At 34.1% G+C, this 27,675-nt stretch overlaps 1 protein-coding gene across 1 annotated transcript; it reads left to right on the top strand.

Annotated features, from left to right (window-relative positions):
- Positions 1-361: 361 nt before the first annotated feature.
- Positions 362-27,038, top strand: UBP1 (ubiquitin-specific protease ubp1). The gene is made up of 14 exons (XM_051213916.1): positions 362-802; positions 5,378-5,491; positions 7,303-7,421; positions 8,851-8,906; positions 10,389-10,494; positions 11,654-11,829; positions 13,042-13,179; positions 14,389-14,654; positions 15,726-16,206; positions 16,950-17,697; positions 20,368-20,458; positions 21,985-22,034; positions 23,325-23,467; positions 26,744-27,038. Exons 1-14 carry the CDS (start codon positions 696-698, stop codon positions 26,837-26,839), a joined length of 2,691 nt encoding a protein of 896 aa, XP_051069935.1. The 5' UTR covers positions 362-695; the 3' UTR covers positions 26,840-27,038.
- Positions 27,039-27,675: the final 637 nt, after the last annotated feature.

Genomic DNA, 27,675 nt, shown 5'->3' with positions numbered 1-27,675 from the left:
CTCGAAAACCCCTAGTCACTGTAGGGCTGCTGCTGCGAAAGGCTATAGGGTATTGTGGTTATTTCGTAGGTCTTTCCAGTATTTAGATGATGAAATGTTTAGATTATTATACCCGATTTACGTGCGACCACATCTAGAATATGGGATTCAAGCAGCAAGTCCTTGTTTCAAGTATGAAGAAGAGATGCTGGAAAGAGTTCAACGACGAGGTACTAAGATGGTACAAGGTCTATCTGACCTATCTTATGAAGACAGACTGAGACACCTCAACTTATTACCGTTATCTTACCGTAGGGTACGGAGTGATCTAATATTGGCTTATCGTATACTGAACGATGACCTTGGTAATAACATGTCTTATCTTTTACTTCCGTCCAGGACTGATCACTTGAGAGGACATTCGAAGAAAGTTCAAAAACCTAGGTGAAATCGTTTACGTCTGAAGTTTCTTTTCTCGCACCGAGTAGTGAATTACTGGAATTCTCTACCAGAACACATAATATCAGCACCTTCCGTTGATATATTCAAAACGAGATTGTACCTTCACAGTATCACAAACTGCAAGGATTAATATAGGTCGATAGACCTCCTATCCTGTTTACTGAAGACTGAAGACTGGACCATTTGATTTTGAAGCGCGGTAATCGAAGGTTCCGTAGCCTCCATACAACCAGTCGTCTATCAGCCTATTTGTGATGGCAGAGAGCTCGTCTTGGAGTTTTGATGAAGCTGATTTGTCTGCGTGTTTCGATGACACGATGAACGGCATCGGCGTAGGCGTCCGATCAATGTTTAATATGCGGTAAATTCTCTATTTTAGCATCTTTGAGAGAGTATTGTCAGAACCTGGGTAAATTAGGTTAAGAGTGCCACATATAAGTTTTACTTTCTCAACTCATCAAGAGTACTGCATCTTTATATCAGTTTACTCATGTTCTCTGCACAAAACCTGCCGAGACGTTTAAATGATTTTGCACAGAATAAAATAAGCTTTCGCTTAACAGGCATCCGTATAAAGTAACAGTGGATCACCGATACCATCGGGTTGGAACCTAGGCATTTTTAGTGATAAGTGAGAAAAACTTCGGTAAATTATAACGAAACGCTGTCCTTAGTCCGTAAGAACATGTCAAGTTCTCTCTTATAGGACTCATTGGAAGCCGCTTGCACTAGCTCAGAAGGCAGAAAATTCCAGCATCTGATTACTCTCAACGAGTAGAAGGTGTGCCTACGACCACTCTGCTATGTTGTACCACGAAATGCACTCTTAGGATGTGAATCTTACGGATCTTGAATCATCAAAGCATCATTCAAAACGAAGAAGGAGGGGATCACAATGAATATTATCCAATGTTATGCACCTAGCAATGAAAGCATCGACGACATTAAAGATCAATTCTACGAGCGGCTGCAATCAATCATAGAGAAGTGGCCAAGAAATGTCCTCACCATTCTGATGGGAGATCTAAATGCCAAAGTCAGAATAGACAACACCGGATGTCAAGATATTATGGGATGACATGGACTGGGACAGAGAAACGAAAATGGAGGAAGATTTTAAAATCTGTGTGCATTCAACAAATTGGTCATAGGATGCACAATATTTCCACACAAACGTATACACAAACCTACCTGGATCTCACCGGACCACAACACAGAGAACCAGATAGATCATATTTGCATCAATAAAAGGTTCCGAAGGACAATGGAAAGTGTAAGAACCAGGAGAGGAGCTGACATAGCTTCAGATCACCAACTAGTTGTAGCCAATTTAGAACTGAAGCTAAAGAAGAACTGGACAAACAGCAATACAAAGGTTCAATACAGCCTTCCTTCGAGATACTAACAGACTCAATGAATTCAAGATAGCTCTCAACAACAGGTTCCAAGCCTTACAAGATCTACTGAAGGAATAAGAAACTACTATGGAGGACAACTGGAAAGGTATCAAAGAAGCATTAACTTCAACGTGTCAAGAGGTTCTGGGCCTGAAGAAGCATCATCATAAGGAATGGATCTCTATAGAAACACTGGACAGGATCAAAGAAAGGAAGAACAATAAGGCAGCAATTAAAAACAACCGAACACGAGCAGAGAAAGTCCAAACACAAGTTGAGTACACAGAAGCAAACAAGGAAGTGAAAAAGCTTTAGAGCCGACAAGAAGTACGTGATAGAACTAGCAACGACGGCGGAAAAAGCTGCTAGAGAAGGAAATATGAAACAGCTTTACAATACAACGAAGAAACTATCAGGGAAATACAGTAAACCAGAGAGACCGGTCAAAGACAAAGAAGACAGGCCAATCACTGAAATTCAACAACAACGGAACAGATGGGTAGAGTACTTCGAGGAACTCCTGAATAGGCCGGCTCCAATGAGTCCACCGGACATCGAAGCAACACACACAGATCTTCCTATAGATGTCAATCCACCAATGACGGAAGAAATCAGAATGGCCATCAGACAAATCAAGAGTGGGAAAGCAGCAGGACCTGACAATATACCAGCTGAAGCACTGAAGTCAGATATCGAAGTAACTACAAACATGCTTCACTCTATTCAAAAAGATTTGGAGGAGGGACAAGTGCCGATGGACTGGAAAGAAGGACACCTCATCACGATTCCAAAGAAAAGAGATCTGAGCGAATGTGAAGACTACAGAGGCATCACACTACTGTCAGTACCAGGGAAAGCATTTAACAGAGTGTTGCTGAACCGGATGAAAGACATAGTAGACGCCCAACATCAAGATCAACAAGCTGGATTCCGTAAGGATCGGTCGTGCACAGACCAAATCGCGACAGTACGGATCATCGTTGAACAATCAATTGAGTGGAACTTGTCACTGTACATCAACTTCATTGATTATGAAAAGGCATTCGACAGTAGATAGGAAGACGTTACGGAAACTTCGACACTATGGAGTTCCTGAAAAGATTGTCAACATTATCCGGAACTCACAGGACGGAATACAGTGCAAGGTCGTGCACCGAGAAAAACCGACAGATGCATTACAAGTAAGGACCGGAGTCAGACGAGACTGCCTACTCTCTCCCTTCCTCTTTCTTCTGGTGATCGACTGGATTATGAAGACCTCGACATCTGAGAGAAAACACAGCATACAATGGACAACTCAGAACCAATTAGACGATTTTGACTTCGCAGATGACCAAGCCCTCCTATTGCATACACATGAACAAATGCATATAAAGACAGCCAGTGTAACAGTAGTCTCTGCATCAGTAGGCCTCAACATACACAAGGGGAAAACCAAGGTCCTCAAATTCAAAACGAAGAACAGCAATTCAATCACTCTTGATGGCGAAACTCTGGAAGATGTAGAATCCTTCACATACCTGGGAAACATCGATGAACAAGGAGGTTCAGATGCAGACGTAAAGGTGAGGATTGTCAAAGCAAGGGCCGCATTCCTACAATTGAAGAACATATGGAACTCAAAACAACTTTCAGCCAATATCAAAGTGAGGATCTTCAATACAAATGTCAAGACAGTTCTACTGTACGGAGCCGAAACTTGGAGAACTACTACAATCATCATCAAGAAGGTACAAGTATTTATAAGTAGTTGTTTACCCAAGATATTCAACACCCATTCGCCGGATACCATCAGCAACAGCCTTCTGTGGGAGAGAACAAACCAGCTTCTAGTTGAAGAGGAAATTAGTAAAAGACGATGGAAATCGATAGGACATATATTACGCAAATCATCAAACTTCATCACGAGGCAAGCTCTAACTTGGAATCCTGAAGGTAAGCGAAGAAGAGGAGGGTCAAAGAACACATTACGTCAGGAAGTAGAACCAGATATGAAAAGGATGAACAACAACTGGAAGTAGCTGAAAGGGATTGGCCAGGACAGGGTTGGATGGAGAATGCTGGTGAGCGGCCTATGCTCCTTCACGAGGAGTGACGGGCGTAAGTAAGTATCATTAATTATGCCTAGGTTCAAACCTGATGGTATCGGTGATCCACTGTTACTATATACGGGAGCCTGTTAGGTGAAGGCTTCCATGCTTTCCAGTGGCCTCTGGTCGATTTGAAGATCTTAGAAAAATTTAGGATGAATTTTCGGAAGCTTTAATTTCTACATATTTTTTCTCAATTACAATACTCGCTGCTTTTCAAAGCCAAATTTTACTAATGTATTGAAATATCTTTTGCGTTTTGGGTACTGCTTACCTCGATCATTACTAAGCTTCGTGGTGCTGCTAAAAGCCGAACTAATTGGTATATCAGTTTATGTCATTTAAGACTGCATCCACCTTGGTTAGTGATGACCACTATCTTTTTCTACAGTGTAACTTTTTTGGTAGTCATTTATATGTCGCTATTTTTTTGAAGAGGGGATATAAGTGTCTGGGACCGCTCTTAATGGTTATGGGTTGCTTGTAACGATGAAAAATGTATCGCGTGGTAGTTTACCTCATAGTTTTATTTATAGAACCTTTTTAGCTCTTGACATTAAATGTATCATGATAGTGTTCGTTGGCTATTAATGTGTTATTTATGAGTGCTATGTACGCTTTCTGAAATCTACGTTATCGTTCCGTAATTTATTCTAATATCTTTATGCAGAAAACTGGACGGTTTTCGTGCAAAAATCGAGTATTATACGGTGAAACAATAGTAATCACCCATACAGTCACTTCTAATATTGCACATCTTACAGTGGAAACACTACATATTGTTGTGAAAGGCTCTCACCACCATGAGGTGTCGCTAATTGATACATGGTAATATACGATAAATGAGGCTTATTTAACTACGAATCGTGTGTGATCGTTGCTGTTTCAATAATCATGAGTTCCTTAAGTCATTGGAAATCAATCGATTTTGAAGAGGTTATAATAGCTGGTGGGCGAGTACTTGAAAATTGCTTCAACGTGTCTTAAAAATTTCCTGGCATTAAGTAAACTATGTTATTAACGAAGTGGAAAACAGCTGTCAGATTTTCATTAATTGAATTCTTTTGTAGGTTCTCCATAGCTAATTGTAATACATATTTTCAAAGAAAAGTATGTGCTGTTATTATGTTTATGTAGCGCTGGTTCATTGGTTAAAGATTCGGGATTTTGATTATTAGGTATCAAGTTCATAATCCTCTCCACCTACATCTGTTCTGTCAGCTGGGTAGTACCGCTGGTTACACAAGTAAGGTAGCTTAAAGTAGGTTATAACTAAGTACCCTGCATGTGAACTTAATCATGCTTCAGTAGTTCTATTAATCCAAGATGCATAGAATACTGTTCTTTCGCTTAATTGGAAAATTAATATTTCAATCAACTAGGAGTGGGACTGACAAGATGCTATAATATTCTTTTTATTTTCATTTTTACTTGGACTATTTTATGTAGTGACGCTCTGTCAGCTTTACCACTCTGTAATGATGAAAGTAAGCTTTCTGATGGTTCAAACCATGAAGGTTTATCAAATTTCTCTATGTTGTCTAGTAATTCGGCGCAGACTGTGTAAGTTTTAGTTCTCATATTATTCGTTTTATTTCTATCATGTCATTTGGTATAATTTATTTCTAAGACATTTTCGGTATCATTTTAAGTAATAAATATGTACGTTCCTAACAAGTTTGTACATAGAATTGATAAGCTTAAGCATTCCAAAAAAGTATCTAGGTGATGATAAGTTGCAGCGAGTCTATGGTATTTAGTTAGCCTCTGATAGTGACGAAGAACTCTTTTGATTGGCATATTGGTACTTTGAAATTACAAGGGAGGGTTTTGGTATTCAGTCCTCTTATTTTAGTATTTTTTTTGGCATGTATACACTTGTTATTACAATTAAAAGTCAGCAGTCAACAAATTAAGGTGAAGCACTCATTAGCAACGGATAAAATCAATATTTCTCCATAGTTTACCAACTCAATCAAAAATTTTATCGTTCACTATTCGTATGCGAAAGAATGCAACATGACAATACGTGACCTATGTAGCTCATCACATCTACTTGATATTATCAGTTTAACATATCGAAGGTTTAAGAATTTATGAGCCAAAAAGATATCAAGTTTAAATCCAATAGTTCAGTAGTAGAATAATAAGTAAATATGACAACTTTCTATTTAAGAGTCCATCGAAGTTTACTTTAATGAAAATCCTGACTACTATTTGAAAACTGGGTCAAATAATTCAAGAGAGCCGTGGTGTGATTTTTCATAATCAAAAAGGTTGATTTCAGTTTTTTTTATTTCGTTGGATTAAATTCATATCTTCTTCAAAGTAATCAATACATATTTTATTTCATTGCCTTTTTGAATGTGTTTTGTTCTTTAAGATGGACGGTTTAATCGTGAAGCTTTCATTGTCTTTCTCGATGACATCATCAGAGTTGAGGAGAGTTCCAAAAAAAAACACTAAAAGCGTCACAATTAAACCATCCAGCTAAGAGGATGAAACACCTTCAAAATCCTCACCTTGAGCTACAAATTCTCTTCACAATTACTTCGCATACATGGTATGTATGTGTAATATAATTAGACTAAACGAAACGAAGTATAACGTAGCAGATTACTGGATTATTCTGAGTTGCCAGAATTCTTATCAACAGAGTAGAATAAAACTAGTAAAAATTTCAAACCAAGGTAGGGAAAAGTTAACCAAGTATTCTATGTTTTAAGTGAATGTTCAATATCCTCTTATGTAACTTTCTACAACTTCTGGTCTGAACCATGTTATTAGATGCAGGCTACTTGGTTGGGGTCCGCACGACTATCGTAATCAGCAGTTGAAGACTGTGAGTGACATGACTCAAAATCGATTACAATGATGTAGGTGTATACGCTCCTTGTCTTCCCTTAAACCGTGAGATTAAAATTACTTTATACCTTTCTTTGAACTAATTCTTTCTCCCTGTATTATATCTCTATATTTAATGTTTATTTATAAATATTACTACAATTGAAGTAACTGAATCTATGAATTTGATGTTCATCTCGTTATGCTAATGAGGTGTGACAACTTGGACCGATGCATACATGTGCTTGGTCCTACGTTGTAGCTGATTGACTATGAAACTCTCAATTTATTTGATATTGTGTGGCCGTCCTAAAAGTGCTCCTTTCTCTGTTTCATTTGTTCATTACTAAGTACTAACAAATCATGTTATAACCGAATGACTTTTAGACTGTTTTAGTTTTCATTTTATTCGATTTTTGACTTGGTTATGCTATCGAAATTAACCTTAATTTGCATAGCGAGTTTAGATGTGCAATTAGTTTATGAAGTTTGCCTGTTTAATAATATGTTTCTTTAATATTTCCGTTTAGTGATAATACTTTTATTTCAATGGCTGATACAAACTCTCATTTGTTTGATAACATTTTGAAAGCTCCAACATCATCGGCTACACGATTAGGTGAAGCGTCTTTAACTTACTTAAATCAAGGTAAATATTATCATTTATATTGGTCTTCGTTCTATTGTGTTGATTCAGTTTATTTCTATATTATTGAATATGTATATTATTTGCCATATATACTTGTTTCCAATCATTTCCTCTTCTGTAAAAATAATTCTTATTCCTTTCACATGGTTCCACTCTTTGAACAAGTCATATTGTTTCTATTGGGAAAGTACAGTGCGAAATAATTATAATACTGTTGTAAAAATGGAGACACTTTCTACATTGCTTCTAGCAAAATGTTAAGTAGTTTCACAATTAGCAGATAAATGTGGTCTTAGAACAGCTATAAAACACCCGTAAAATATTTTAAAAAAGTTTCCTGTTGTGTATGTTGGAAAGTTGTATGATGCTGATTGAGGAAGTAACTATGAATTTTGTATATTATATTCAAAAAATTATACAATGTAAAACATTTGTGTCAATAGCTTACGCTTATAATTGTTTGGTAAAGTTATGCTGTAATTCAATCAGTGATTAACAGTGTGAAACCTAGAAAATGTAGTTATCATTTCTAGTTGTCACAATTTGTAGCCATCACACTTAAAGTGTTACTCAAAGCCACATACATAGAAATATTTAGATGATGAATAAGTTATAATAATTTTGTATCCGAAGTAGATAAAACTTTGGGCAAATTCCGGGAACTATTTATAGATTTTATATAGTGGGGGCTGAGATTGCGTTTTCGATTCAACGGGTAGGGTTCGATGAGAAGGACCAATAAGGACTCGGAGTTGATTCTAGGCTGCTCGTGCTGGTTATCGCATCATTGGTTTGACACAGTAACAAGGTCATCTAAGTCGATATTCTGATGAGCGATCTTATCACGTGATAATTGACAGGGAAAAAGTCATAGCAAATCTCGTCAGAGAGTTTCTCACTATTGATTCAACCGATCACAGATTTTTCACCAGAACTTTCAGTAGCTTCATTTCAAAGATAATCGGTCACTGAAGAATATAGCACAACTATTATTTATGCACCTGATTCGTGGACGTCTCCATAATTTGAAGATAATTCTCATCATGAACTATCATTAGATAATAAATATTTAATAGTGATAAGTGAATAACCTTGGCTACGCTAATTGACGTGATACACGTTAAAATGCCTAATTCAAAGCATATAAATTTGTATATATATATATATATATATATATATATATATATATATATATATATATATATATAACTTATTCTTTTGATGGTGTTAAGTTCTCCGAGCTGGACAGTTTAGTTGTAGAGCTTTCATTGTCATTCTAGACATTTTAGACATCTACTTCATTTAAACCATCTAACTCTGAGAATTAAACACTACTAAAGCATCCTCTTGAACTAAAACTTTTCTTCATCACTTTATAGTCTATTCTGTCAGGCTTATCCCATACTTATATTCTTATAATTATTTACAGGACAAACGTATGAGCTTAAATTGAACTCGAAAACACCAGAGATAAAATTTATCAAGGTAATTCGTAGTAATTATATATATATATATATATATATATATATATATATATATATGCAGTGGAAATTCGTATATTTCATATCGTTTTAAAACTTCACTTCATGTTCGTTATTGGTTGCTATAGTTTATATTTTTTCTGTTGTTGACATTCTTGGACTAAATTCAATCAATTTACGTCTATACATAATCGCTTGAAGTGGAAACCTCGATGTCATCTGTCTCAACAAATTGATTAAATGTTTAGATAGTAATTGTCAGTGCGTTTCATTTCATTCACTGAGATCAAGGCTATGACATCTAGCACAATGTCACGCCTACATGGATTAGTCTTGATTTTAGATAGACCAGTCAATTTGTTCTTTTTGAGTCAGTATCCACAATTATTTTGACCTTATCAGTTGTTCACTTATAACTTTATTTGAGTGTATATGTGTGTATCGATGGTTCTATTTTTCATATTTTTTTAGCCTTTTCTACCTGACCATAAACAGCCACGCTTTGTCTAATTGAGTTAGTACGCTTACTTTTGCTTCACTAAAACAAATTCTTCCAACTTAATTATTATTTGGCTTTTTATTACCGCTGTCACCCAAACGGGGTTAGCCTATGTACAATATTCGAAATCGAACGGAGAATTTATATTCATTGTTTATCAATTAATTCGTTCATAATGGAATCATATTGCGAGCTTGGAGAGCAACTAGACATGGCATTACTACAATCCACTTATATATTTGTTGTGAATTGAAATAGGATGGTTGAGAGCGATTATTCTAATACTCAGTGGGATCTATGTTAATTGGATAGACAGGACAAATAATACACAACACGGTAAAGGTATATTATACTGACGATCTTGGGAAATTTATAAGCTAATCAGGAAAGGCTGCATAATTCTGAAACAGTTAACAATAAAAATCAATAGAATAACAGTTTCTTGACTTAGTATTCATAAATACGGTGCTTTTTCATGTGAAATTCCCATTTAATTATGAACTATTTTTACTAACTCACTGCGAAGATTTCCGTCTTTTTGTTTCCATCAATGAATTTTTGATATTTGATTGTAATTATATTGACATGGCTCATAATCGTTTGCAATGGCGCAGGTGTATCCACTCTTTGTGTTCTCCCAAATTCTAATCTCCTGAATCCTCCTTGTCTCTTTTTTCTCTTTCCAAATTTATTTCACTGGATTATACTCTTTAAATAACATCTTCAAACCCTAATCTTTCCGATTACTGCTTATACTCTTACCGCCTCTACCACTACGGGATTTGGATCGATAACTGCATCTCTGTGCTAATGTGGTATGGCAACTCGAACTGATGTACGTACGTACGAAGTTCTACATTGTTACTGACTGACTGACTGTTAGTTTTCAAGCCTTTACGACGTTGCTTATATCAGTTTATTTCTTTTACATCTATACGTCTTTATCTTCAATCTGAGCCTATTATTATTCTCATTTTTTCTTTGTAGACATGGATTCGAGTTACTTTCTATGATAAACGGATGGAATTAAATGAACACGAGCTTTGGGATAACTGGCATCAAACACACCCTGGTGAAAACCTCCTAGACGTAGGTGAGCGTAATGATATTCCAGATTTCTACTTAAAGTTGTAGAATGTTTATGTTTTATTCGCATATAGATTGCTTTTAAATCTTCTTTAAGGTGTAATTCCCATCTATCCTTATTCTAAACATGTGTTCACAAGCTATTAATCAAATAAATATAATTGTTATGCGCTAGACGATAAGTTCGATGTAAGGGATATTTATTCCGGATTATACAGCTAGTCGCCATTAAATATTTCAAGTGGTCCATACAAAAGTAGAGCTGTAATTTCATTGTTTAAACATCGCACTTTCAACTTTCGGACCATATATCAAACTGACTGTATCTACTTTGATTGATAGACAGAAACATAGTTAATGTATAGCCGAGCAAAGTTGGTTGTTGATCCAAGTCACCGTTCCTCACAATAACACAATAGAAAGAAGTTAATATGATGAAAAGCAAATGAATAAATATACCAATGGTTGTGTCTCGAGTAACAGAACGACAATGCCTGATAGCACAAGGGCGATGGCTACATTAGGTTTTAGTTGTAATCACGAATGATAGGTTATGATGTTCTAAGGACTTCATGTTTTCTAGCTTAAAACCAATTGATCGTCTAAATTACTGTCCACTATCTAAACCCCTCTTAAACATCTCTTAAAAGTTTGAACGTACACAGAATAATGTAATTAAACAGTAGTTATAGTTTTCATCATTTGATTTTGATGAACATATCTAAACTAGTCAATTTTTACGAGTCCACCAACTTGGATAAAATGGCTTTATTAAACCCATTTACATGCATTTGCTTTGTTTCATATTATCTGCACATTACTCCATCTAGCAGTGGAGCTGAAAAACCAAAACGTAGCGTCAGTCATTCAAGTCATTCACTGTTGATTTGAATCATATCAAGAGGTATAGGTTTTTTAGCTTCGGTTAGTGAGACCTCAGTACATTTATTCTTTATCACCTATGTCTAAGCTTTTTTTCATTACAATGGATACTATTATCTCGACTAGCGCAAAAAGTCCTATGTGAGTTACGCCGCCTTCTGTTGAGTTGTTAGATAACCATATATATATATACGCGACTTGGATAAATTAAAAATTAGTAAGTATAATTCCACTCATATTGTTGAGTAAATCCTTATTTTTCTTCAAAAAAACCCACCTTAAAGATTATAAAAGATCGAATGATTATGAAGAATTAGATAATGAAAATACTCCATCAGACGATATATTATGTATATGGAAATATCCGAAATGTACTATTGGTTTACGATTTAATTGTGTCAGTACTGAATTCACTGCTAAGAAACATGGTGGTGAAAAAGGAATTCCTTTTCGATTTCGGGTAAGTTGGTTTTTATTAGTTTAGGGGGTTTATGCAGATAGTTGAATTTCTTTGTTTCATGTAAAAAATTGGTCGTAGACAGTCATTAAAAGCCTGGAAGCACAAGTCTGTTATTTCATTTCTGTATAGGATTCCTCGACCCCGCCAGGAATCAAATCTAGAACCTTTTCATCTCAAAGTGGGTGTTAATTTACAGACCATTGGATTAACACCCAATGATTCATATTCCTAGCTTCAATCAATCCTTGGTATTGCGAGAGATGATTCTCGGAGATCTAGTGAGCTGTATTTTACCGGTAAAATTCAACCATATCGGAACTGAGGCAGTGGTTTGCCAATGACATTGGATGATATTTGAACAGTATTGCGAATTGATTAAAGTTGGACCATTAAATTCAGGCTAGTTAGCTTAAAGTTTGAGGGTTTTCAATGAAACCTAGTCTTAGGTTCGACCTTCAATCGAGTTGTGAATACGTACTACTAAGGAGATCCCTTACTAGGACGATAAGATTGTACAATGATTCTTGACTTTCAGTAGTTGTTTAACAAAGGTGGGTTAGTGATTTGAACTATGAAATGTTAATTTTGTTTAATTTTTGCAATTTCATTTTCTAAAAACGATGTACATTATAAAAGTTTGAGGGTTTATGTCAACCATAGACCTAGTCACTTCCTAACTTGCATTCCAGTTTGTAAAGTTATTTAGCTTCACTAGCTCTCACCTAAACTGCCTAATAGTCAGGTATATAAGTCTGTACTTAGTAAAAGTTTTATGTATCCCTTAACAATGTAATTTAGAAATAGACGACATCAACAAACAACATAAGATTGTTTGTTTTTTGTATTTATGGTATTTAATTAAATTAGTTCATTACAATATTACAATATATTACAATATTCTCGTCGGGATATAACAGTGTATACACTCTGTCTTCCCTTAAACCGTGAGATTAAAATTACTTTATGCTTTCCTTTGAACTAATTCTTTCTCCCTGTATTATATCCCTTTATTTAATGTTTATTTATAAATATTACTGCGATTGAAGTAACTGCATCTATGAATTTGGTGTTCATCTCGTTATGGTAACGAGGTGTGACAACTTGGACCGATGCATACATGTGCTTGATCCTACGTTGTAGCTGATTGACTGACTATCTAACCGTTTGTTTTAATAGTTTAATTCGGGGATTATTTTTACAAAAAATCTTTAGGTAGAACATTTTGAATATGATACTAATCAACATTTGGGATCATTCGCTTGTCAAATTAAAGTGTTCAAAATGAAGGGAGCTGATCGTAAGCATAAAACAGATCGAGAAAGAATAGAGCGTAAATCTGGTGATGGTCAGGTAAATACATTTTGAATATAATTTGTGATTTCTCGATTTTAACTTTCACCTTTTTTCCAAACGTTCATTAAATTAACGGATAGCATTAATATAGAATCATTGTAGAGATGGCAAGCTCCTTTAAAACCTTTTGTTTGGGACTCATTAATGTACTTTGTTGGCCTATACGACCTACACGCTTCGTAATGTTCATGTTACTATCAACCCAGTCGATTGTTATCTGATGAATAGTATTTTATGTTTCAATCACACAATACCCAATGTAGCGCGAACACCACGTAGTGCGACTAATAAATACTCTTGCTTGTTGAAGTTTCGAGATTATAGTCATTCGATTTTGTCGTACTATTATCAGTGACGACGTTTCCATCACCTAACCTGAAAGTTCCAAAGCGTTTATACTACTAATTGTTTTCTTTTCTCTTTTTTGTCAAAATAAACTGAAAAATCTGAAACTCGTATTATATACAACAAAGTTCATTAATTAAATGCCAGTCAATTATATTCGACGTTTAGACTAGAATAAATGTGCACCGAGTCAAATTACCGTACATCAATACTGCAAAACGAAATCTTAAGGATAAATAAAAAAGCAGTAGCAGTGGTACTAGTAATCCTATTCTAGTAATAATATGTTCACCAGTGACTAACCTCATGATGCAACCTCCCAAGTTCCAGTGAGAAGCCGTGACCAATGGAGTTCAACCATTTTGGATGTGAGACAGTTTTCCACCTCAGGCAATGGATGATGATTGCACAATATCGTGAATTGATTGAAGTTAGACATTAATACCATTAGATGCTGGGTCAGTGGTTTAGAGTTTAAGCATTTGCATGTGAGATCTAACGTCCTGGCTTCGGATCCTTGATGCGAGGTTATGAATGCCCACTGTTGGAACGAAATGGTCGTCTAGTGCTTTCTATTTTTCACTAGTGGTCTAGCTAAGTTCAGTTCGTGATTTAAAACTATGGAAATTCTACAGTGTCCACAAATTCTCCTATTTTAATAATCAGTTTCATCATTATTAATCAAAAAGTCTACATAGAGATTATGATTTAAGAGGAATGATTTAGTTCAGGGAATTATAAGCATAAAATAATTTTGAAACTCATGATCTTATAGTGAGTATAACTACTCCACTGCGACTAATTGTGAATCATCTCATTTTATTATCGTAAGTAATCAACATTATTTTATGTTATCTCCAGGCTATTTATAAACCATCAGTTCCTGTGACTAAATTATCATATTTACCTAGCAAGCAAGTTAAATTATTTCATAATCACCATCATAACCATGGTCATTATCAATCGATAACAGACAAGCAGTCGGCGATCGACGATACTTTTACAGAGCAATCGATAAAAGTGACAAATACACAAATTCTTACCACTTCCGCTACAATAGCCACGTCTGTTTGCAATAATTCATGCCAACAATTTAAAGTAGACATGAGTAGTTTGGATTTACAGAAGTAAGTTACAGTTTGACTGTTTGGTGCTAAATGGTTTCATGGAAATCCTAATTTTCTTTTATATTCGAGTCATTGAAGCATTTTATTTACTGTCATTAATATCCTCCTCGATGATAAAAAAACTGGCTTGAAATCTAGAAATTTACCGCTTCATCAGGTGTACCGGGTTTGTACACTTCACTCTGGTCTCATTGATTTCCATATGGTTTCATTCGAAGAAGTAGTTGTCTCAAATATAATCTTGACTTATTCCATCCAACTATTTGTCTATTATCCTCAATGATTATATGAGGGTGATCATAGATTGGGGTGTGGGTCAGTGGTTGAGAGGTTCGACTTTCAGCCAGCAAGTTCTCGATTCGAACCCCTATTGACCTATTTCGGTTTGGACAACCTGTTAATATTACTAGCCCTCACATTTAGAGTGTAGCTCAAATCCAAGTATGCAAAGTTGAACCTAGTAAATGAGTTAATAATAATAAATAGGGTAAAAAGAAACTATTACCAGTTTTTCCTACTTTTAATACATATTAAAGTTTAATGAGCTAGTGAGATTAACTATAGCTACGCACTTGACTTTCAGTCACAATTCCTATGTGAGGATTAGTGAAATAACTAAGTTCTAAGGATACAAATGAAATATTTCATCATCTAGTACAATCCCCATGTTGACTATTGTTAATGGTGTTTCATGTTGCATGAATTTTAGATTGAATCGAAATAACTAATTTGTCAAGTTCCAAATTCAGAAATCTCAGTTACATTCTGATAACTTGCTTCACATGTGACTTTAGCTGAATCCATATCAACGAAATAATGAGTGTACTGTGCAGCATTCCGTTCCATATTACTCTATTGCTGTGAAGTATAGTCTATTAAAGTAGAAGAGGTGTTCATGCTGCAGGTTGTCCACTGTAGGTATCTTTGAAGTATTGCTTGCTTTTCACGGAATGACCACTATGTATTTGACTGATAAGTTTTTTCGGGTGTGTATGGAGACTGGCAGTCCATCAAATTACTTAAGATTTGCATATCGTATTCCAATTATTTTTTTATTGGTTGTATTCATAGTTTGGCACGAGTGGAGAAAGCAGTGATGAAGGATAATTTTACACTAGAGGATTTAAATGATACAAGTAACAATTTTGCAATACCTAACCCCATCGAATCACCTAGTGCTTCCAATCGGTCATTTTCGGAATTTGTTATACCTACTTACCCAATTCATCGTTCGGCATATTCAGCGTTAAGAAATGTATCTCCGGGTATATCACCTTCTCCATCTTCTAATAGGCGTTTTAATTATACTATACAGCCATGTCTTCAACGACGTAGACGTCTTCGAGCAGGAGACTGTTGTGCAGGGACTTGTTCATCATGTGGACGCAGTTGTCGAAGTGCTTCCCGATGGATACGAAGTAATAAAAATAGAATGATGTGCACAAACTGGGACAATTCAACAAATCGTGCCAAACAAGCCTCAGTGATTTCAGAGAGAAGGAGAGCTGCACATAGTTATGAAAACGGTTCCCATTTGACTGAATTCCCAAAGGTAATTATCCCTTTTAGCGTGAGAATAATAAGTAATTTAGTGAAAGCAAATTATATACTACTATAAATTGACCCATAAAAATGTCAATTGTTTTAATGTTTTGTGTTTCTCACCACTAATGTCTGCCGTTTTGTACCTTTTAACAACAGCGTATTGAATGATCTCACGTGATTTGTTAGCAAAACAGATTTTCATTACTCTTGGGTTTGTTCTCCTAATTGTATCAACTTTCCTAAAGTCTCTCACAATCTTATATATTCTTTACAAAACTTCTAATTTCTATTGGGACGGCTTACGGAAAGTGTGATGAAGCCTTCAGAGGCTTTAAAGAGGCCATAGAGATCCCATTCAATTACTATCCGATAGAATCTTCTAGAATATCGACTTAAGGTGCTGCAATTAAACTTTATGGATTATGACGATATTACAGCATATACCAACAACTATAAATACAGCTGTTTTTCTGTACATTTTTGACATTTACTGTAGCAAACGCTTTTCCTGTTTTATTTTGCATTTTAATTCGCGACTTGGAGAAGGATGTACACGTTCAAGTACCGAAGTTGCATGTCATATTAGTCGTAGTCAAGTAGCAAACATAACAGTTTCATATCGAGTATTAAATTTCTCTTTGTTAACTGTCTTTTAACTTGTAATCTATTTAAAAATTTCCTTCCAGATACCGTATAGTTGAATTTTAATTGTTATTTCTTTGTATGTTTGTGTGTCTACGTATTGTTTAGTCCAAATCGATTCAAATGAATATTCCTACGCACCAGTCAAATTCCATAAATAATAACCATCATTCAAGAGTATATGAATTGAGTACATCAGGCGAATCGTCTAGTCTAGGAAATAATGATAAATTAAATAAATATACTATATTAGATAAATATGATGATCAGAAATCCAAACCATCATCTATCATCCTACCTGATTATCCTCTTAATTCAGTAGTAATAGCACAATCGGATGAGGATCCTTTATTAAGCATGTCCAGTGCAACTCCAGCAAGTCGTGATATGGGTTATTGTAGTGATCTGTTAGTATCATCACCTTCCAGACCTACTGTCGAAGACAGAGTCATAGAACAAATTGAATATTGTACAGAGAACAGTAGTAATAATAATGATGTTCACCATAATAATGATGACGACTATGCAGATTTGTTGAAATTTGAAGATTTATGTATGGATAAATTAAACTCTGTAGTTCATCAAGCTACATCATGTGATTCAATAGTTTCTTTGTCGAATAAACCGGAAATTGAAATTCCTTCTTTATCATCATCATCATTGTCGTCAACATCATCATCAACATCTGTCTGTCCATCATCTATAAATACTTCTGTTGCTACTGTTAAACCCACTACTATTACTACCTCAAATATATCATCTGTAGTACATTGTGAAATGACAGCATCACAGGTTGCAGATTGGCTTTATCAATCAAATTTTGAAAATCTTCTTGAAACGTTTAAGAATTTCACAGGTAATATTATTTAACATTATTTTTTAAATCTTTAAATGCTTGTATTGTTGTCGTTAATGTTAGGTGTTTTTTTAATGTTTCGACAACGAATGTATTTACGTTGCAGTTGTTGTGTTGCAACTACACCACTGGAACTAAATTCCAAATTGATTAAATTTAAGAGTATCTGATTAATGTATTTTAGTAGATGCATACTACTTGGTTGGGACCTACGCGATAACTGGGGTTAATTTTCGAAGAGTTTGGGTGGTATGCCTCAAAATTATTCACAACGATGCAAATACATTCGTCTTTTATTTTCCTATCGATCTTGAACCCTCGTTTTTCTACTTACACTTACCGTTCTACTCCATCGTTTTAAAAAATATTCTCACTGTTCAGTCTTTCTCAAAATCATTTTTACCACATTATTTCGATCTTTTTTGATATTCTTCTTGTTAATTCCAACTCGCGTGGTATGAAAACTCAGACCAACACACATTGGTTCCGGGCTGTACGTTGATGACTGACTCACTAGCTAAGTGTTATCACTTTAAATTGAAACAGTTTTGTTATGCATCTTTATTATAAAGAGCCTAGGTGGCATGCATGACAGTCAGCATCTTAGAATAAATCTGCTACCAGTTGTGTCTAAAATATTGGCTACCATCATACCGTTCAGATCTTCCGATATTCATAAAAAGATTGAATCTTCTCGATTCGCTCAATTTTCATGCAACAATGAATCCATTAGTCCCACGTTCACCCTTTGTCAAATGACTGAATAGGTTTACAAGTTTTTCAGACCAACAATCGGGGATAGTTCTCTGAGATTGCCTGTTGAAAAATTTCTTGGCGTCGTGCTGTTCTTGTAAAGATTTTGTGGAATACAGTTACGTCTCTTTATGATTGCAAACCAACAATAGGATTAGACCATGTTATTCATTGAGGGAATTCTTTTACTTTATGTTCTACGATATTCTGAAAACAGATCCAAATGAATGTGTTACTTGAAGATGATATTTTCAACCTTCAATATCACTAATCAAGTATTTCATAGGTCTATAGACATATTTCCTTCCTAAACGATAATACATTTATTTATGATTAGTAAACTGACTACGTGTTACAGATAAAGAATATAAAGCGATAACTTTAACGCCAACTGTTATACCGCGTACAATAGCCCTACGCGCTTCTACTCCCCATCTGCTTCAAAATACAAATCATATTAAAAGGATATATTAGATGAGGTCAAAGAAGACTAGATTTACATCCACGCTAATTCAGTTATCAACTAAATGATTATTAGTTTTAGAGTTTTATTAACTGAGTTATTGTCACTCAATACAAAATTATGGTGAAATAATCAATGCACTTAAAAACGCATCGAAGAGCAAGTAACTGAATACAATCGAGTTACATCGGAAGTTAGCCAAAATAAATCGCGACAACGGGTTGAATTTGACTTGGCAAACATCCCCCTTAAATTGGTTTGAGGATATAATATTCCCAATATTACGTCACTAATGTTGTAGTGGACGAGAACTCAGTTGGAGTAAAGTAATTTATTGTTAAATGAGAAATTACAGTGTCTTCGTAAAATATGAAGATCATATACTTGATTTGCACATCTTCTATCAATTGTCTCTTATGTCTTTCAACATAAGTAGTAGACATCACAATGTGAGCAAATTAATTACATCGAAGGCTTGTAATCGAAAAATGATAATCTAGAATTAATAATGAATTCATTTGTTTCATACACATAGTTCCGTTTATCATTTTGAAAAGAGCAAGAACAAACATTCTAACAGAATAGCATGAATTCATTTTTATTTCGTTGGTTCTCGTCAGTTGCTTACAACCTGTGATATTTAAAATCATAATTACATAATGGGTTTAAATGACTTACATGAAAGAGTTTGATTGGAAGTTATATTGAAGACATATTCGTATAGTATAGCAAGGATGTAAATAAATTGAATAGACTGAATATTGTGAATATATACCTTATGTAAAAGAACATTGTGACAACAGTTCAAATAAATACAATTGGCGGTAACATGAAAAGGATGCTTACCAACCTTTGATTGAGTTATTGAACATGTTGTTTTATACAGAATTAGAAGTTTGGCCGCCGGATAAGTTCTGGCTAGCTCAGTATTCAGTCTCCTGTTGATTGTGTTTGCAACATCATCACCTTTGAAGTTGAGATTTATAGTAATTGGTTTTTTATTGACCGTAATTACTTCAGTATTGTTTTCTTTACGCTTTTTATATTTGTCAATAAACTTTTGTGGGTAAAAGTTGTCTCGTAGGCATTTTCCACGTTCATCAATTCTTCTTCCAGTTTGTCAATGGTACATATCCTTTCTGCCCTATAAAATAGTGTTTTAACTAATGCCTTCTTGTAACTGAGTGGACAAAAAATATGATGGTCTTTTCTGGACTATGACTATCTAACTATTGAATTTCAAATCTGCAACAATTCTTATTCAGCTCTGTATTTTTGCATTGAATTTCTAAGATTTTCTCAAATGTTTCCCTTTCGTTTTTTCTTTCTTTGATTTGAGATAAACTCGATGTTTTTTTTTAATTTTGTGTTTTCTTCCCCTATGAGTTTACTTCCAGTTCCGTTGTTGTTACATATTAACTTATTTAGATTTTTCTTTTCAATTATCCCATTAGGTTGTGATATACTTCGTCTAGCTAAAGAAGATTTATTGTCTATTTGTGGATCATTAGAAGGCTTACGATTATATAACTCACTTTATAACAAGTAATTTGATTTGATATCCTTTTACATGATAAAACAGTTTTAATCAATTATTGATTGAAGAAGTTGGAAATATAACTCATAATCTAAGTCAGTAGTCTAGTAAATAATTGCTCTATGCAAGGTTACAGATTCGATCCTTAAAAGTGTCATTAATTCATACTTCGGAGTAGTATCATACTAAAACGAAACAATAGTTCAAATCTCGCTTGTACACAATTATACCTTGACTGAGGTCAATCTATGGTAAATACCATCTACACATCGATTATTGCTTCAGGGTGATTTTGTGGGTAGTAGGTTGGTTTGTAAATTGTTTTAATCTTAAGTTCAGATCACCTAAGAAGCACAGGATGTATTTGATATGTGTTTCGTCCTAGTTCTGTAGCTCGTCAATAGTTCTCATCCGACATTTTACATAGGCTACTTCATGTTATGTTTCTTCATTATCATTTATGGCCATATTCTAGTTGGAAGAAAACACAAATATGTGATCGAATTTTAATCAGCACCCTCCATGTTTTGAAGTTCTACTGTGGCCTAGATTCCCTTTCAATTTTCAGTCGTTGTTCCGTACATAAAAAATTGACCGGATTAGTATAAATATTTCAGAATGCAAATTTGGATGACGTGGGTTCGAACTCACTAGGGAATATTAGTTCCCTAGAGATTGCACGTAGTCCTTGCCAGCAGGTGCCAAACAGGGTTTCTTGGCGACCACGTCCAATCACCTAACTTCTCAACATAGTCCAGATGATGTCGAAACACAGACTAATAACCACAGTGAAACTTAACCGATAGAATTCGATTAACGGCACTAAAATACTAGATAAACATGATATTAATCATCATTCCATGATCAATCAATTATAAAAAACTTTTCAGTTGACCAATCTACCTAAATTAAGCCAATTGTTAAATGAAGAAAGCGTGACCATTCATAGTGAGTTGATGAAGATTTGTAGGTCGTTATGTGGATGTTGATTAGGTAAAGTTGAGTTCTCTGAGCTGAATAGTTTAATTGCGAAGCTTTTTTTATCGTTTTGGACAACATCATTAGCACACATTTCAATTGTTTTACAAATGCCTCGTCCAGTTTGTTCTGATAACCCTGCTTCCAACTAGTTCAAAAATCTTTTGTCCTTTATATGATTGTTCGTTGGCTGTTTTGTTCAAGTTGCAAAAATGATAGGTCAGCATTCTAGCAATTTATTTAGATCTTATTATGATATATGCAACGCTGAGCTCATGACGTGGTTACCACGTTTATGACATCAACTTTTAGTTATGTAAGTCAATATGGTGATTGGTTTAACTTGATTCCTATTGACCTTGTGCAATTGTAGCCGTCTAATAACTGAAAGTTACAGTAATGACGTTTTAATATTTTCATTTTATTGTATTTATCTTGAATCGGATACTATTTAAGTAGTATACTGAATATAGATGTTTTATTATGATGTTTCTTAACAATTATTAATCATATGTTTTTCGGGTATTATTTATTCTGTTTTCTTTTTTTTCTAAAGACCTACAGTGCCAAGATGTACACTATACGTATGCTTGAAAGGAGAAACAAGTATGTTGTAATGAGGAGTTATTTTTTTACCTATCCTTCTTTTAGGTATTAATATTTTTTTAAATTGAATATCATAATAAGCTAGTCTGATTAGAAATTTCCTGGTAACTAAAATCAATCTGTCATAAAAGTGCGCTATGTAGTTTTGTCCACTTAATCATAATATTGCTATTCCATGTACTTACTGCTTCTAATATTTTTACTACTACTACTGACCTATTAATGTACATTAGTAATTATGTAGTTGAAATATGACTTTCACTGTGATGGAATATTTGGTTTAATATTAGAAATGACATTTGAATAATCGTTATTAAGACTGTCTCTTGATTTTCGTATTTAAGACTTATCACATCTCGCTACACTCTGGGGACATTTTTGCGGTGTCTAGTCATTGAGTTTGGTGATTTGAGGAATTCCAATGTCTTAGCGAAAGTTAGTTTACTGACTTAAATGACTGATTGAACATCTCGATGCACTCTGCCTTGTCGAATTTTTCTTAAACTCCTCAATTCTAACTGCAAACAATTTACTCATATTGCGTAATTGTCTTACTCTACTTATAGTCATACTCCGGAAACCATGGTTTTAGGAATCCGTAAAGTCAGGGACTACTTTTAAGCACAACTAACTCTTTTGCTAGGATTGGAATTTTGTAAAGATTATTTAAATTGACTACCTTATACACTGGAGTGGTTCTGTCAAAATAATTATTTTATCATCATATTCATTCCTACTTCCCTGACCATAAGACATGTATTACGTATGCTTATCCCCTGACTGCCTTGATGCACGATGGTTGCTAGTGTAGGAGTAGGCTGGAAAAAGCTAGGGGCGGTCAAACCAAAACATGAAACCACTGACAATTGGACTGACCCATATTAATTGATCTAGACTACCTGGTTGGGGTCTGCGCGATTATCGCAACCAGTCGTTAGAGACTTTGGGTGACCATAGCTTAAAGTCGTTCGCAATGGCAGAGGCGCATTCACTCGTTGTCTTTTCTTAAATCCTAAGTTTCTGGATTCCTTTTAAATATTTTTTACTATTGCACTAATTCATATTTTCTCGAATAGTATCTTTGATGCCTAATTCTTTTATTACAACTGATACTGTCAAGTACCTCGATTACTCTAGTATTTCCCCTGATATTTTCATCTCATTTTGATGATGGGGTGTAGCGACGTGAATCGATGTACATATATACCAGGTTCTACGTTGCTTATATGAAAACTGACTGGTTGATTCATCCCTACTTTATTTGTTTGTGTTTTGTTTACATAATTTTAGTCTATCATGCAATTATGCTCTATGAAATGAAGGTTCATGAATTACGTAGTCGAATGTCTTTTATATTATCTTGTCGTCAAGAATGCATCAAAATTATATGCCTTGTCACAGAAAATGATATTCCTGTCCTATTAACTGATGAGGTTGGTTACTTATGTTTTTCTGTTTATGTTACTGATTTTTTTCTACTAACTACAAATGAATGTGGGATTGTAGATTGTAGCAATTGCATTAATAAGCTGAATATTAACTGAATTGAAATCGTAGTAATATCAGTGATAGATTGGATAGATATTGACGAACGGAAATAGAAAAGAACGGATTAATTCGACTGAGATATTAACTAGAATTTGTAACTTGATATAATCCCATGCAACTTGTCTAAGTCGGGAACCGTTCAAATTCATGGGAAAAGACTAGAATCCTATTGTGATAATCATAGATAAATCAGTTTGACCAATTGATGTTCGTATAGTGGAGGTAAGATGTAATTTAACAGTGAATATGAACAAACATACCCAGCCTACTGACGATTTAATATGCGATCTCCTACCAATCATTGATTTCTGAGTATAGATTGTTGGTAATTCTGTTGAATAAAGTATTGTCTAGCCTGACTCCAATCATCTATTTTTGATCGTAAATCATCTATTTGGTATAGCGTTATCCAGTCTGTGTATATAACATATCAGTTGAGTATTCAGTTTAATGGTAGTGAAATCTCAGTCCAGTTATCGATCGTATTATTTTGTCAGGACGTCACGTTCTTTTTTCTGAAATAGTCTTTTCAAAATAGCTAACATTTTATTATCTGTTCCCTTGATGAGTTGCAATAGTTGTCTTGTGTTACCTATTAGCACTTCATTTTTCATCTCTTCAAGTTTCGTTGAGTTATGGTAATAATAATCCTATTAAATCTAATATAAATATTTAGTCATTTCTTCATCATGTATGGTGTGAATAGAATGAAAATTCGTCTTGGTATTAATTGTACATTGAAGTGAAATCATCATTAGTATTTGTCTACTTGAAAATATCAGAATGATGACTGAAGTTATCTAAAAAAAATAAACGACTAATTTATATTATGTTGTAGTGAACGAGAACTCAGATGAAGAATACCAGTTTAATGTTTAATGTAAAATTACTCAGTGCTTTCGTAAAATATGGAAATCATACATTCAATACTTTATTATCACATCTTCTATCAGTTATCTCTGTCTCTCTGTTTACATTCCTGTTCTCTTCTATTTGAACTTAATCTTCTGCTGATAGGCATTCCACTTCTGTTTGGTGCTACATACTACTTGTATCCGTCAACATAAGTAGCATACACCATAGTATGACTTAGGAATTGTTCACAGTAGTATAGAAGCATCCGTTTTGTATCTTCCTTTGATATTGACCATCTAAATAATCATTCCGATCTCTTTTGTTATACATCTTGTCAATTTACATCTAGTCGTCATAACGTGGCTTATCGACTTGAACTAACGGATATTTGTATCATTCTTTACTTTGATTTATGATCAAGCAAATTGTATAGTAAATAATGTGTAACATTCTCGTCAAATTGCTATGCAATCTTATTGATTCATTCTAAAATATCTTAATTTATCATTCAAACAAAATCAATAGAGAAATTAGTCAATTAATCAATTAGTTGGTCAATTAGAAATAACACTGGGACATAACCATTGTTAATATTCATTTCAATGATCACATATATCTATCGTCACCATACAGCATTACAAAATTAAACTTTATAAGACAGAATTTGAAAGTTTAAATAATCAAATCAAATACATGATGGTTGTAGTATAGTACCTGTTTGTAAATGTTAGATTTTGTTGTATGTTGTGATTTGTTAATTAGATCGTGACACAATCGTCAGTTCGAGAATAGTAACTTATATCGGCTGGATCAATAATGCATAAATGCGCCTAAACTTGTCTGTTGAATCGAGAATACAATCTCAGCTTTCATTCTATCAATTATATATTTCAGATATATATATATATATATATATATATATATATATATATATATATATATATATACAACCAAATCAGATTGCATCGTACTATAAAATAGTAATATATATATTAAAACACGAATTTCAGCGAAGGGATCTCTTTTCAACGAATTGATTATCAAGCTGTACAATCGTATATATCTGAAATTTTTTTGTTTTTTGTTAAAGAACTAATTCCGTAAGGAAATGTAAACACAATTAACCATGAGATAATAAAAAAGGGTTATAATACTAGATTACGTAATACGAATGATACTAATAATAATAACAATAGATTTAGTGAATATAATAAGATGATTAAAATGTTTTTGTTATAATAATTAAAGGTCATAGAGGTGTAAAACGTAAATAAATAGGGTGATATGATGAGCATTTACGAATAAAACAATGAGAATATAAGACATCAGTAAAGGGGGGGAATGCAGTAATAATAATAATAGGATAATCAAAATAATTAAGGCCAAGGTAACGATAAGATGTACTTCTTTTGTACTCATAGCTCTGGTTTAAGCTCTTGGATGGTAAGAGCTTCGTCTATTTTTAAGAATTGGATATGAAGAAATCTGGGTAGATTTGAACGAATCATATAAACAACTTTAAAATCAAATTATGGATCTGTAGAATGGTTACAGTTGATTAGGTGTTCAAGTATAGAACTCCTAACTGCTTTCCTTTCACCCTTATAGAACCAAGCTGGGATATGTTCCCGTATCCGAGTTGAAAGCGAGCACTGGCTACGGCCAATGTACCTTGCTGCACAAGAGCAGGTGAACTGGTCGATGCACATAGAGGCGACCAGACGCGGAAGCTTATCTTTTATGGATACAGAAAATAAGTTCCTACTAGTGTAGGTTATTCGCAGTTTAGCCGCATTAAATGCCCTTCTAATCGTTGTTGTTAGCCGAGTTTTGATTACGTCTGATGTTCGATCACCTTTAAATTCCAGACTTATTTAAAGGTTTTTCTTTGGGGCGGAACAGCTAGATTTCTTGTCACAGCTACTTCTATTCATATTCATGTTATTAAAATCTGACAACGATATAGTAAATGTTCAATTTGCATAATGACCATCAGTTGTCTCATAATGGCCTAGACTTCATTGTTCTTGTATTTTCATACAAATTGCATTGTGTTTTTCTATTCTTTACTGTTTGATCCTCTTGTCTCTCTACTGGCAGACATTTCTGTTCACGACTAACATCATCTACTACTTATAGTCAATATAAGTAGCACACATCAGAATAACATCAGACAAAGTAAAATCCAAGAGTTATATATAACACATAATAATTTTAATCAATAAAAATTTTTTCATAAAACTTTATTTATTTACATTGAATCTATGTAAAACTTCTTTTTATTTATTTTTCTTTCTTGAAAATAGCTCATTGTTCAATTGAAAGATAAAAGTACCCATCAAATTACATTGAATAAAATTTGTTGCAATAAAATTAATTTATTTTTAAAACCTACACAATAATAAATGACGAAGAAAAACTTTTTCTTAAATTGAATTGTACAGATTTGTTTGTTTGTTTTGTCTTGAATATGTCGACCATCTTCTTCTTCTTCTTTTTTTGTTTGTTTGTTTTGTGATTTCATTTTCTTTTTGTTTAAAAGATTATGCATTTGTTATTTCATATGCATCTTTATGAATTGAATATATGATGAACTGTTCATCTTCATGGTTGTTTTTGATTTTATTTTTTAGAAATGGGAAAAATGGGAAATCTATTTTATTGATTGTTCTTTTTTTTTAATTATCAGAATGAGGATTTGTAGAGATTGTAGTCATTTCAATGGTTGAATTTGTAAGTTGGTCTGGAAGCAATGGATGGTTATTTCATCCTCGTATAAGACTATCCAACAGTCTGTATCAATGACCTTACACGCGGGATTTGAACGAGTAGCACCCGGTCTCGTGCAAGAACAATTAACCTTTAGACCACTAAACCGGCATTTATGTCTAACTTCAGTCGATTCACAGCTATTCTTCCATTGTCTGAGATAGATAACTGTTTCGATAATGTAATAAGAAGACGAAGATTATCAGGACTGTGTGATATATTTGCGCAATACATATGAATGTTTTTAATTTCAAATTCAGATCTCAACAACTAAATTTAAATCTTGTGTCATTAATAGGCATGAACTCAACGAGAACCTGGATAGTTACAAGCCCCCAAATGCCCTGGTACGGTCAAGAGTGGTGACGGTCCATTCTCCCTCTCGAAATTCTCTCACATGGCCACGCGTATGCAGCCTCTGTCAGAGAAGTCCTACTCACTGCCTTATCGCGGCATTACTATTTACAAA

This window comes from Schistosoma haematobium, chromosome 3 (assembly GCF_000699445.3).
Source record: "Schistosoma haematobium chromosome 3, whole genome shotgun sequence".
Classification (NCBI taxonomy): Eukaryota; Metazoa; Platyhelminthes; class Trematoda; order Strigeidida; family Schistosomatidae; genus Schistosoma; species Schistosoma haematobium.
Note: the sequence above shows the minus strand (reverse complement) of the source record. Positions and strands in the feature narration are given on the sequence as shown.

Coding starts and splice junctions, on each gene's coding strand:
- UBP1 (XM_051213916.1), top strand. CDS start 696: ATGGCAGAGAGCTCGTCTTGGAGTTTTGATGAAGCTGATTTGTCTGCG. Junction 10,495..11,653: donor TGAAAACCTCCTAGACGTAG/GTGAGCGTAATG, acceptor CCCACCTTAAAG/ATTATAAAAGATCGAATGAT. Junction 16,207..16,949: donor ATTTGACTGAATTCCCAAAG/GTAATTATCCCT, acceptor CGTATTGTTTAG/TCCAAATCGATTCAAATGAA.